Source organism: Rhipicephalus microplus, chromosome 7 (genome assembly GCF_043290135.1).
Source record: "Rhipicephalus microplus isolate Deutch F79 chromosome 7, USDA_Rmic, whole genome shotgun sequence".
NCBI classification, from domain to species: domain Eukaryota; kingdom Metazoa; phylum Arthropoda; class Arachnida; order Ixodida; family Ixodidae; genus Rhipicephalus; species Rhipicephalus microplus.
The window spans coordinates 116212595-116225816 of record NC_134706.1 but is presented as its reverse complement, the minus strand read 5'-3'; the positions used below and the strand labels follow the sequence as shown (position 1 = coordinate 116225816).

The window sequence follows — 13222 nt, the reverse complement described above, 5'->3', positions numbered from 1 at the left end:
CTGCAAAAGCTTCACGCAGTGCCTTCACAGCCTCAAGTGGCTGCTCTGATAGTTGTCGTCCGTGAAGAGATGTGGCAGCTGGTACGACCATTAGTTCCACCTTCAACCGAAGCTCCTCTTCTAACGTACGCGAAAGCTGTACGCACTCCTGCACCGGCAGCTAGCTATTTCCCCAGACAGACTAGCCTGCAGACGCTGCAGCACTTTTCGGGCCTGCCACACTATGAACACCAACGACCGACTTGTCTGCAGATGCCGCAGTACTTCTCGGGCCCGCCACACTATGAGAATCCGTGACCTAATTTGCGGAAATCAAGCGTGTGGTGCGCTTCCGACAATCAGCCACTATGCTACCACTGTGGTGAGCCAGGCCACTTATACCGGGAGTGCTCGTACAGACAGATGGGCCTACCTGGATTTCGGCCAGACGCTCGTCGGCCCAGGGACGGGGAACGACTCTGCGCCATCGCAGAATACTTAGCAAGTCTAGCGTCTCCGAATCTTCAGTGACACCAATCACGCTCTCCGTCTCCTCGACGCTCAACGTCCGCTAATCAATACTCTACTTTCGCCGATGTTGTTGCGGGACGATCCGCTAGGTCTACAAGTCCACGCCGGGGAAGCTAGAATCAGCGGCTTCCGGGGGTGAGACTGCTGTTGAGCTATCGCCAAACAGCCTCCTCCGACCCATCCGCCAACCTTTGACGATTCCTTTCAACCGACACCTCACATCGTGGACGAACCCGTTTCTGCTGACATTGCCGTCCTTGTCGACAACCATCCAGTGACTGCTCTGGTCGACACCAGCGCCGACTACTCAGTCATCAGCGCTGAACTTGTGGCTGAACTCAGGAAAGCCACGACTCCTTGGGGGCATGAACCAAACCTTCGGACAGCAGGTGGTCATCTCTTGACACCAATTGGGAGATGCACCGCAAGGCGGCAAATCTGTGAGTCGACGTTCGTTGCTTCTTTCGTTGTGCTTCTCGAATGCTCCCGGAAAGTTATCCTTGGCATGGATTTCCTTCGCGAGCACGGCGCTGTTATAAATCGTCGAGACTGCCTCGTAACGTTTGCTGACGACTATGGCCCGAAGCCTAGTGATACTAATCCACAGAAGACTGTGCTTCGCGTTGTCGATGACACCGTAACACTTCCGCCACGCACCAGTATGTTCGTTACTGTACAGGGTGACATAGACCATGACAGTAGTGTATCGCTGAAGCCAACCTTTCGGTTCTATTGTCTCAGCAAATCTGCGTTGCTCGCGGCATAATTCAATTTAAACATGGGACGACTGAGTTGTTGGTCACGAATTTTAGTGGAGCATACCAAAATTTGGCCAAGCGAACAACTATCGCTCATTTCGAAGCCATTGAGGATGAAGCATGTCCGACGATAGCCTCAATTCCTGCAGCCATTGAAAGTGACACCGCGGTAGCCGATACAGTCGATGTCAATCCGAAGCTGTCATGGGCGCAGAAAGAGCAAATTCGCTGTATCCTCCGCATGTTTAGCGACTGTTTCGCGTCCACATCTAAGATAGAAGAAACGCCAACCGTAAAGCACCGCATTGTCACTGACCATGCTGAGCGAGCCATACGTCAGCATGCCTACCGAGTATCACAAAACGAACAAGAGGCAACACGTTCTCAAGTGAGGCAGAAGCTCGAAGTTGGCGTAATCTAACCCTCGAACAGTTCATGGTCGTCCCCCGTCGTACTAGTAAAGAAGAAGGACGGCACTCTACGCTTTTTTGTTGATTACCGAACTCAACAAAGTCACAAAGAAAGACGTTTATCCGCTTCCGCGCATCGACGACTCACTAGACCGCCTCCGATGCACCCGATACTTCTCCTCTATGGATTTACGCAGTGGCTACTGGCAGATCGAAGTTGATGAACGCGACCGAGAGAAAACAGCATTCATAACGCCTGATGGTCTGTACAAATTCAAGGTGCTGCCCTTCGGTCTGTGTTCTGCCCCTGCGACATTCCAGAAGATGATGGATAGAGTGCTCTCCGGTCTCAAGTGGGAAGCATGCCTTGTTTACTTAGACGACGTCGTTGTCTTCTCGCAAACGTTTGAGCAGCACTTGCAGCGAATTAGATCTGTGTTTGCTGCAATTCGCACGACAGGCCTATAACTGGAACCGGAAAAATGTCATTTTAGTTACAACGAATTAAAGTTCCTCGGACACCTTGTTAGCCCTGATGGTATTCAGCCGGACCCAGACAAAATATTGGCTGTCGTAGATTTTTCACCACCTGCCAACAAACGTGATGTACGTCGATTATTAGGCCTCCGCGCATACTACAGACGCTTTGTGCGAAATTTCACAAACATTGCCGAACCCCTCACTTGTCTGACAAAAGAAGATGTTCCCTTCGTGTGGGGCCCTGAGCAAACACGTGCTTTCTCCGAGCTCCAGCAGCGTCTCCAGTCTGAGCCCTTACTCGGACACTATGACGAATATGCCGACACTGAACTACCCAAAGACGCCAGTAACATCGGCCTTGGTGCAGTCCTCGTCCAGTGGCAAGGCGGCGTCTAACGCCCTATTGCTTACGCGAGCCGGATTTTATCATCTGCGGAAGCGAATTACACAGCCACTGAAAAGGAGTGCCTAGCTGTTGTCTGGGCAATAGCTAAATTCAGACCATACCTGTATGGTCGCCCGTTCAGAGTTGTTAACGATCATCATGCGCTCTGCTGGTTGGCGAACCTTAAAGACCCTTCTGGAGGTCTGGCCAGGTGGAGCTTACGCCTTCAGGAGTTCGATTTGACAGTCGTGTACAAGTCTGGCCGGAAGCATACTGATGCGGACTGCCTTTCCCGAGCTCCTTTTAAGACAGCGTCAGCTGATCACGATCTCGACGGCCGTGTTCTCTGCGCCGTTAGTGTATCCGACTTGGCTGAACAGCAGAAGAACGATTCAGAGCTTCGGCAATTCATCAAATTTCTCGAAGGCCGTACGCCGCATCCACCACCAGCATTCGCCCGCTCGTCATCATTGTTCTGATTTCGCAGAAATATCCTCTATAAAAGAAACTTCGACACTTACGAGACTGAGTACCTGCTCGTCGTCCCGCCAGCGTTACGAGCCGATTTCTTGTCGGCCTGTCACGATGAGCCTTCCTCAGGCCACTTATGATTCACACGTACCTTGGCCCGGATTCGCCAACACTATTACTGGCCTAAGCTCAATCGAGACGTGAAGCACTACGTGAAGACGTGTGACGAGTGCCAGCGCCGTAAAGCACCACATCAGCGCCCAGCGGCTTTTTGAAGCCCACCACTCCTCTGACACAACAGTTCCGACAAATTGGCATGGATCTTCTCGGACATTTTCCAAAGTCTCGTGACGGCAACCACTGGATTGTAGTCGCTACTGATTACATGATGCGCTACTGCGAAAAGAAGGCATTGCAACGTGGCACCGCCATTGAGACTGCCCACTTTTTTACGAAGAACATCGTCCTCCGACATGGAGCACCAGCAGTTGTCATAACTGATCGTGGCACAGCTTTTACCACCCTAATGATACAAGACGTCATGCAGCTTAGCGGCACAGTGCATCGAAAAACTACTGCATACCACCCACAAAGCAACGGCCTTACAGAGAGGCTAAACAAGACGATCGCCGACATGCTATCTATGTACGTTGACCAAGACCACAAAACTAGGATGACATCCTCCTTTACTTCACGTTCGCTTACAATACCGCTGTGCAAGAAACACCTGGATTCAGACTATTCCGGTTGCTTCATGGCAGAGAGGTCACTACAATGCTGGATGCAATGCTTCTACCAGACAGATACCAGATTAGTGTCAAGACGAACGAATTTATCAGACTGGCAGACGCAGCTCGTTAGCTTGCAGTCAAACGAATCCACAAGCAACAATGCATCGACTCGCTGCGGTACAACGCTCGTCGTCGCGATGTGTCTTACCGATTCGGAGAACGAATCTGGTTGTGGACTCCCCTACGACAACGGGCTCGGTCGGAAAAGTTCTTACGCCGCTGTTTTGATCCCTGCAGAGTTCTCCGCCGTCTCAGCGAAGTAGACTACGAGGATCTTGACGAGGACATGGCTCGTAAATCCCGCCGTTCACAACAGCCACACGTCGTTCATGTTTCGAGGATGAAATCATTTTACCAACGCTGACTATTCGTCAAACTTCCTTGAGTAGACTTACAGTTATTGTGAACACCCCCTTGTGTACTGCTTGACGTATGTCTTTTCTTTTTATCTGGTAATTATGTTGTGACATCGGGACGATGTTCTTTGGGAAGGCGGGTAATGCCACTAGTGCAAGTTCTGAAAGTAATATTTTCAAAGATGATGGCTGGCTTGTATGTGCCGCTGTTCAGAAGAGGACGAAGATGCGCGTGCAGAGAAAAACAATAAAGTCGTATTGCCGTTGTTCGAATCAGTTTGACGTCCTTGTGTGCCTTTTTCTGCGGGTTACAGCTACGTTGTAACGTGACAATATGACTTATTGAAACGCATGGTACATCCCCAGAAGGTTGTCCTCACCTAAACCTTTCTTTCGGTTGGACACCCTTGCGAATAATCTCAGCATGTTCTCTGTTTTGGCTGTAACGTGGCTAGTTGTTCTGGCATTGCAACCCCTTGCGTTTATGAACAGACCCAGTATCTTAACTGAGTCAACTACAGGAATTTTTCGCCCACTCGCGTATAATGCCACAGGTAGCTTCTGGTTTAGGGGCGTTATACCCTTAACACCTTGTCTTGGCGGTCTGTAATGTAACAGCTCTGATTAACTGGGAGACAGCTTGAGACCCGTGTCTGCGAAGTAGGTTTCCGTCTCGTCCACGGCCGCCTGTAAAGCTTGTACATTTCTGCTAGGGGACGCACTGGGCACCGAATCGTAATTATCTTTGTATAGTGCGTGACCTATGAATATATTGTAACGTACAAGAGTCACTCCTTCGAACACAATCCAACACAACACTGTCTTCGTTGTTCTCTTTCCTGGTCTACCCCTCATGCACTGGTCACCCCGTTGTTGTAATGTACAGGAGCCGTTCACTCAAACACAATGTAACGCAATATTGTCTTCGTCATTCTCTTTCTCGGTCTACCCCTCATGCGCCGTCCACTATATTCGCCACCCCCCTCTCCCCTGGAGAGTGAGCCAGAAGATGAAGAGGCGTGAATACTGAAATCGCGCGGCACACAAAGTTTCAACTGGCTTGCATGGGTGGGAAAAACGTGGTTTTTGCTTTTATTGCCCAGTTCGGGAATAACTTCCAGGCAGAACGTAATAGGGCCTAAGGCTTTCACCACGCGAAACGGGCTCGCATACCGGAGAAAAAACTTCTGGCAACGCTGTGGAACACGCTGGGTGCGTCGAACCAGCGCTAGGTATCCTGGTTTGAAAGGGGCGTGGTTCTCGTTGGAAGGCGAGCGGAATTTTGCCTTACGATGCGTTACAGCCAGGTGCGCTCTAAGACGAGTCTTCCAAAGAAGCTCCGAAGTACTGGTATCATCCAGACGGTCTTGCGTTGTTGTGTTCAAACCAAAGAAGCTGTCTTGCGGAAGCCTTGAGGTCCTTCCATAGACAAGCTTGAACGGTGACTCTCGTGTGATTGTCTGCTGTGACATATTCAAGGCGAATGCAGCCGTGGCGACGTATTCGTCCCAGTTGTTATGACTGTGACTTACGTATGAAGACAGTATGTCCTTTATGGTACGGTTTGTACGTTCCACCAGACCGTTTGTTTGTGGGTGCTGAGGAGTGGCCACGGCATGCTGAATTTCATGGTCATTCAGTAGGTTTCCGAAGGCACGGGACGTGAAGGTGGCGCGGGACGTGAAGGTGAAGCAAGCGTGGCGTTCTGTGTCAAAAAATGATGCACTAGTCGATAAACCTGAGGACGTGCAGAGTCGAAGAGTCACGGATGGCCCTGTTTTCGGTACACTTCGTAAGATTGTCTGCGGCAACGATGAAGAACTTGTTGCCACGCGACGTACGTGGGAACGGTCCCATAGGATGAAGTTCCAGAATCTCAAAAGGTGTTTCAAGAGAAGGGATCGGTTGCATGGAGGCGGTGGCAGATTTCTGGTAGCCTTCCGTGCTTGACCGACTGTGCATGACAAAACGTAGCGAGAAACGTCACTGTGCATGTGCCGCCACCAAAACCTCTCTTTGGTGCGTACCAGCGTCTTGTGCAGCCCGAGGTGACCGGCAGTAGGAGGGTCGTGGCACATGAATAGCACCCATTGTCGCATGGCCACCAGCACAACAGGCACGCACGACCAATCCCGATAATTTCGACAATAAAGAATTGTTTCTCGGACGACATACGACGCATAAAGACTCACGATGACGCTGGGGAGCGCGTACTTCCCCGGATAGTCGTCGGGTTATATGGACGATTTCTGCGTCTTGTAGCTGTGTAGTTCGTAAATCAAGCACTGCAGAGACTGGGGAGACGTCGATGAAAGCTGTCGGGTGGCGAGAAAGGTAATCAGCGTCTTGATGGTGAGTGCCGCTGCGATGGACAATAGATAACTTGTAATTTTGCAGTCAGAGAGCGCACTTGCGAACTTAGCATTGAGGTCTTTTTTTGTTTTAAGCCAGAGAAGGGTGAAGTTGTCAGTAACGACCATGAAACATTCACCATAAACGTGCGGACAAAAGTTTTGACTGCCCGAACTACCGCCAAGCACTCAAGTTCAGAGGCGTGGTATAGGCTCTCTGTTCACTCAGCCGGCAGCTAGCGTAAGCGACTGGTCTCTCCTGCCCGTTCTCGTTAGCTTGCAAGAGAGCAGCTCTGGGGCCAAGACCACTGGCATCGGTGTGTAGAATCGTCGCGGCATTCTCGTCATAGTGTGGGAGCGTCGGTGGTGCTTGAAGGGCAGTCTTGAGGTCGGGGAAGGCAGCTGCTTGGTCGGGTCCCCATTTCCAGCGAACTTATTTCTTCAGTAGTTCGCTCAGAGGTACTGCGCGAGAAGCAAAGTCAGGGACAAAGTGTCTGAAATATGTAGCGAACCCCAAAAAACCTTTGAGCTGCTTAACCGTGGTGGGAGGCGGAATACAAGCAATGGATTGGAGCTTTGTGGGATCAGGGCTGATGCCCTTGGCGCTGACTACGCGCCCTAAGTAACTAACTTTCGAAAAGCCGAAAAAGCACTAGGATGGTTTAAAGCAAACGCTAGCGTCTTGGAAAGCACGCAATACCATTTCCAAATGCCTGAGGTGTTCGGGAAATGTGACAGCATAGACAATTTTGGCGTCTAAATAGACCAAAGCCATCGACCACTTGAGAATCCTAAGAACCCGGTCCATTAATTGTTGAATTGTGGCAGGAGCGTTGGAGAGACCAAATGGCAGGTGGTTGAGCTGGTATAGGTCATATGGAGTTATAAAGGCGGTCTTCTCAGTGTCATTTAGGTCTATTTCCACCTGCCAATAGCCAGAAAGAAGATCCAGCGTAGCGAAAAAACGAGCACTATGCAGATGGTCAAGGGCATCGTCAGGACGAGGAAGCGGATACACGTCAGGCTTAGTGACACTGTTTAGCCGTCGATGGTAAATGCAGAAACGAAATGAGCCGTCTTTATTTCTCACAAGAACTACGGGGGACGACTACAGACCTGACGAGTGCGATATGATACCACGCTTAAGCATGTCATCCTCTTGCTTAGCGATTTCTGCGCGCTCAGAGGCTGAGCCTCGACGCGGGTGATGCCGAACAGGAACTTCAGAGCCGGTGTGAATTCTGTGCTGCACCAAAGGAGCTTGGCTGAGCTCACTGGGTGACATCGCGACGCAGTCACGGAGTTTTCGTAGAAGTGCTTGATTCTCAGCTTTCTGTGCCGCAGTGAAGTTGGGGCCGAAGTTGATTTCATTCCAGTCTAAGGACGATGGAGTTGGTGGTGAAGGTGCTACGGGCTGTACTACTGCTACGACAGATGGTGCTTCGAGGTAGGTACAAGTACCGAAGACGGTGTCTGACGGCCCGCACAGGATACTGTCGGACAGGTTGAAAAGAAGCACTGCAAACGTTTGGCCGGAACAGCGACGGAGGGCCCGAAGCAAATTCCCAACATCTTAGCAGTGGTAGCACCGCAGTACTTCTGTAGGATCGTGGAGCTGAGTAGGAGCCAAAAGCCGGGTCCGGGATGGTGCGTCCGTGTAGGGGGGCCTCCGGTATCTTCAGCTGCTTGCGAGCGTTCGTGTATCTCCGCTTCAAGAGCGACAGCTAAAGCTGATCGCAAGTCAATCGGACGAGCGAGGCAGACGAAGTGCTGGACACTTCTGTTATTGATGGCATCAACCAAGGCATTAGCAGCGATGAGGTCAATTATTGTGGTAGGGCAACCCGACAAGGCCTTCCGTGACAAGCTGTAGACGTGGGCAGTGAGCTCTTGAAGGTCGAGGTGACTTTTCCGGACGTGTTTAAGTTGTTTGAGGTAGAGTTGAAGCAGATGATTGTCGCCAAATCTGGTTTCCAGCGCCAAGACGACAGCTTCATAGTTCGAGCGGACGACTTACGGGAGGTACTCGAGGTTTTGAGCCGCGGCGCCACGGAGCTGCACAACGAGCGCCTGAGCTTTATTTTAAACTGTCCAGCTGTTTAGGGCAGCACTGGACTGGAACTGTGGCGAAAATGCTGCCTACGACGCGGTGCCATCAAAGGTAAACGGTGGAAGTTGTGCTCCGAAAAAGCGAGGCTGAGCTGACAGAGGAATATTTTGTTCAGACATGGTAGACACACGTTGCTGAAGGCTAGACTGCTCCTCAATGACAGGGAGCCGCGCGGCTAGGTCGGCGACGACGTCCGTCAACGGGGCACGTTGGGCTAGGGTGGTCTCAAGAGAGAGCAAACTGGTAGGGAAGCGAGTTTCGAAGTCTTGCATAAGGGCTCGTCTGTCGGCCACACCTTGTGAAACAAGGGCTTGCATTCAGGCAAGTATAGGTAGACTGGCACCAGCGCTTGACTGTTGAAGGTGATTCGGCGTATCCTGCACATCCTTCTCTGAGCGAAGAGGTTGATGGGGCGCTGGAGGCGGGACGTGTGATGAGACTGGGGCTCCCGTGGCCTGTACCAAGCTTTTCTTCGTAGCCAGGACAGGACACGACGTGTCGTCTGGCGTAGAGTGCAACTGTGAAGTACCGACTGTTGCTGTCATCGCGGCAGCCCTACTCCTTGTAAACATGGGTTAACGTTGTCACCGATGCCACCAAATGTAACGTACAAGGGCCACTCACTCAAACACAGTCCAATGCAACACTGTGTTCGTCGTTATTTTTTCCGGTCTACCCCTAACGTGCTGGTTACCCTGTTGTTGTAACGTACAAGAGCCACTCATTCGAAGACAATCAACACAACACTGTCGTCGCCGTTCTCTTTGCCGGTATACCCCGCGCGCGCTGGTGACCCTGTTGTTATGATCCAATACAATATTTATTCCTGAATATCTTTTATTCCACGACTATCCTGGTCAATAGCGTGGATACACTTGAAGAGGACGTTGTAGCATTGGCCAACCAAGTGATAGAGGATCCCATAGTGGTTCTCGAGAGCAATATTCTGAAACGCGTCGACACTGCTAACCCATACATCTGCCTTATCTGGCTTCTGAGACACGAGAGCCTCGAAAGGAATGAAGCAGCACGCGCTATGCCCACGAATGCATTAAGCGAGCTTCCCAACATAAAATTAGAGACATCTCCCATGCCAGAACACCAAAAGAATGAACAAAATCAGTACCTTTGACCTACCACGAACAGCTGCAACACTATTAGCTACAACGCTGGTTCTACCCTCCTCCGCATCCCAATATTCGCTCCAAAGACGAAGGCACAGTCTAAAGGCACTCTCTAAGCAATACATTTGCGCATGGCGTACTAATGCATCACCTCAAATCAACGCTATACGACTACATCTGCCACCTGTATTATGGCGGACACCCTAGTCCGATTTCTACAGCAATGCAAATGCAGCAACCCAGCCACTCAAGCGGCAGCATTAAATGCAGACCCAAACCTCCACAGTGAGGCGTGGGAGCCTGCGATCTCAAAGACAGACCTGGTCGACCAGCGCCAACTTATCGCGTGGGCCGGGCAGAGAATCCAGGCCAGAGGGTCCCTGGAATGAGGAATTTTCCCATATTCACTCATTGACTGCCTAATAAACGTTTTAGGGGTGAATCGCCTTAGGTTGTGGGTTTGGCCTTCCTCCGTTGTCGTATGTAGCCACCGGTGGCACATATCCGCTCTAGAGCGAATACGAGCCACATGGGATGCGAAATGTGAAGTGGCGGTACTTGAAGTGTACACTAGATGACAGCATGGACGGATGCACAGACGAAAAAAAAAGACGGATGGACGTACTCAAGGACGGACAGATCGACAGATGAACGGACGCATGGATGGCCGCAAGGATGGTGGCGCGGATGGACAGAAGCAAGAACGAACGGATGGACGGAAGCTGGATGGGCTGACAGACGCTTCGCCCCACTCAATATCATTCACTCCGTGGATATGCTGTGATTTTTTTCTTTTTTTTCTGTCCGTCCTTTTTTAAAGCGAGTTTCATAGACCAAAAAGTGCGCCCTCGTGTAGACAAAGCTATGTATGCCTAAGAGATAGCACACTTATGCTATGCCCCTCTAACGATAGCGATATTTTGATAAATTAGAGACCTCTATGAATACAAAGTTACGATGATGTTAATAAATCCACGAAGGTGGGGTAATCTTTCAAAGGATGAAATGAATTGCTGTGGAAATTTTGGCTGCAGAGGTGCATCTCTAGTCCGCACTTTTAGCCTGCGTTTACTTGTCCCTGCTTGGTGTGTTTATCGGTTTACAGCAAAAACTCACCGAGTATACGAGCAACCGAGTGCATAAGATCAGGCTTTGCGTCACCGCACGACTTCCGGGAGAAGTCAGCCTTCACAAAGCTGGACACAACTGGATGCCGTTGATTGAGGAACTGGTCCATCAGCGACATGCAAGACCTGATCCTCTGCGGTGCGCTGTTGCCGATAACAGCGTCAGCCCCTGCCGAGTCTCTGACAATTCCGACGTCACCGATGACTCCCCACTGAATGGCCAGGCCTGCATTGAAGATGGTAATGAATGATTTTATTGTGATGTATTCTGTCATCACTAACTAGTTACACAAGCGGCTGTTATAATTTTTGTCCCTGTCCAAAACTCCTAAACGTGTTAACGCTCTACACTGGCCGTGCCTGAATGCTTAACGTAATACAACCGCACAGGTTGTTTCAACAAATGCGCCCGAATACATTCAATATAGTTTTAAAAATAACCCAAATGAAAGATTCACTCACTGGATTCATAATTACTTTTCTGCGCCACACACCTTAACATGATGTGACAATCACTTACTTTAGTATTACTAGAGATATCAATTTCAGCAGCCACCGAAGAAAATAATTTCGTTAATTAATATTTTATTCAGTAGAACTAGGTGATCGGGCACAATGGGAGAACGGAAGCCCTTAGAGCGAATGGTTCTTCGTAGTTCGGACATTTCCGAAAAGTTGGCTCAGGTAGTTTTTAGCTCTGAAGAAACCTCACCACTTTGCACGAGACACCAAAGCATGAGAGAACAGTACTGCCATACTCTGCCGAGACACCTAGAATGAGGACAGTCGTTAATTCAACCATTGATAGAGAGAGAGAAACGAGAAAAAAGGAAAGCGAGGAGGTTAACGAGATACTAGTATCTGGTATGCTACCGTACACTGGGGTTGGGGAATATGGTGTCGAAATAGAAAAAGAGAGAGTTAAACATAAACAAAAGCAAAACACGGGCACACGGGCACACACAAATTTAGTCCTATCAGAGGCGTTCCGACAGACCACTAGTTCGCAAGAAGTTTAGTTGCGCTTGCCAACCATCGATAGATTTCGCAATGTCTAATATGCAGTCGGTGCTCCTGGTCCTACCACGTCATTTACTGCAACCACCGCAAGGTATCCCCCACAGAGAGAAGCCGGCTGTAGGGACAACAATGAAAAGTTGAAGAAGCCCGTGATGGAAATCTACAGAAGATGGTGAAAGTATTGGGGTAGAAAAGTGTAGAGAAAAGACAACTATAAATAAAAGGGGAAATATTCAAAACCTGCCGTAAGGGGCCGACAGCTGCACTGTGGTCCGTCTGTTCAACCATCCTGCTACTAGTGTGTAGCGAAAGCAGCAGCTAAATGGATAGATATACGGACGGATGGCCGGTTTCGTCTTTCCGTCCATCCATCGATCCATACGCCTGGCTGCTGCATCCTCTACGCAGAGAAAGAAGGAACCGGGCATGTGAACGCGAGCAAATCAAAATAACGCCCCCCCCCCTTCCCTCTCAAAGATACCTGACAGCGCATGAGTTAGAGGTGAACTGCTTTCCTTTGAAATCGCAGTGCATGCAACACAAAAAAGAGCCTTTCAGCCACATTAGAAATGCATTCACCGTTGGACAAATTAAAGTGTTCTGCCGCAGAGCCACGTTAGTGCCTGAGACTTCTTCGAAAAAAGCCTCACACAGATTCGAAGAGTGGCATAGCGCTAATTCACACGAACGAGCGCTAACTTTCTACTGAATGTTTATTCTTAAGGTTGGAATTTGGAATTCAATGATTAGAACTTAGTGTACCGATCTATTTATACGGTTTTTCTGGAATATGAGAACTCAGTTCAAAGTAAGCACTCATCCTGTCGTCTCTTTCTCGTCCATGTGGATTAGCGCTATGCCACTGGTCGAAGCAAATAACCAGATAGCCCAAGAACCATATTTCAATACTGGGGTCATGTCGGCTGAGTCGTCACGTTAACAGACAAAATATTAGGTGGCTGGAGCTTAGAATGAAACCTTGTAAATTGCATAACAAGTTGAAAGCAGCCAACCTATTATAAAGGTGGCTGAGTCTATTATTATCAGATAGACATGTAGGATTCAACGTCCCAAAACACCATATGAATATGAGAGACACCGTAATGGAGGGCTCCGGAAATTTAGACCACCTGGGGTTCTTTAACGTGCGTCCAAATCTGAGCGCACGGGCCTACAACATTTCCACTTCCATTAGAACTGAGTCTATGATTAATATCATCAGTCACAGCGCCCACAAAGCATGCGGCTGCTCAGGTGACCTCCAAGCTGGGGTGATGATGATGAACACAACTATGAAGATGACGGTAACATGGCCACACTGGTTAGCCT

At 49.7% G+C, this 13222-nt stretch overlaps 1 protein-coding gene across 1 annotated transcript in view; it reads right to left on the bottom strand.

Moving 5' to 3' along the window:
- Window positions 1-13222, bottom strand: part of LOC119179103 (fatty acid synthase-like) — a 146171-nt gene that overhangs the window by 16838 nt on the left and 116111 nt on the right. The window contains exon 24 of the mRNA XM_075870086.1: window positions 10863-11099. Coding sequence (XP_075726201.1) covers window positions 10863-11099 — 237 coding nt within the window. The remainder of the gene's footprint in view (window positions 1-10862; window positions 11100-13222) is intronic.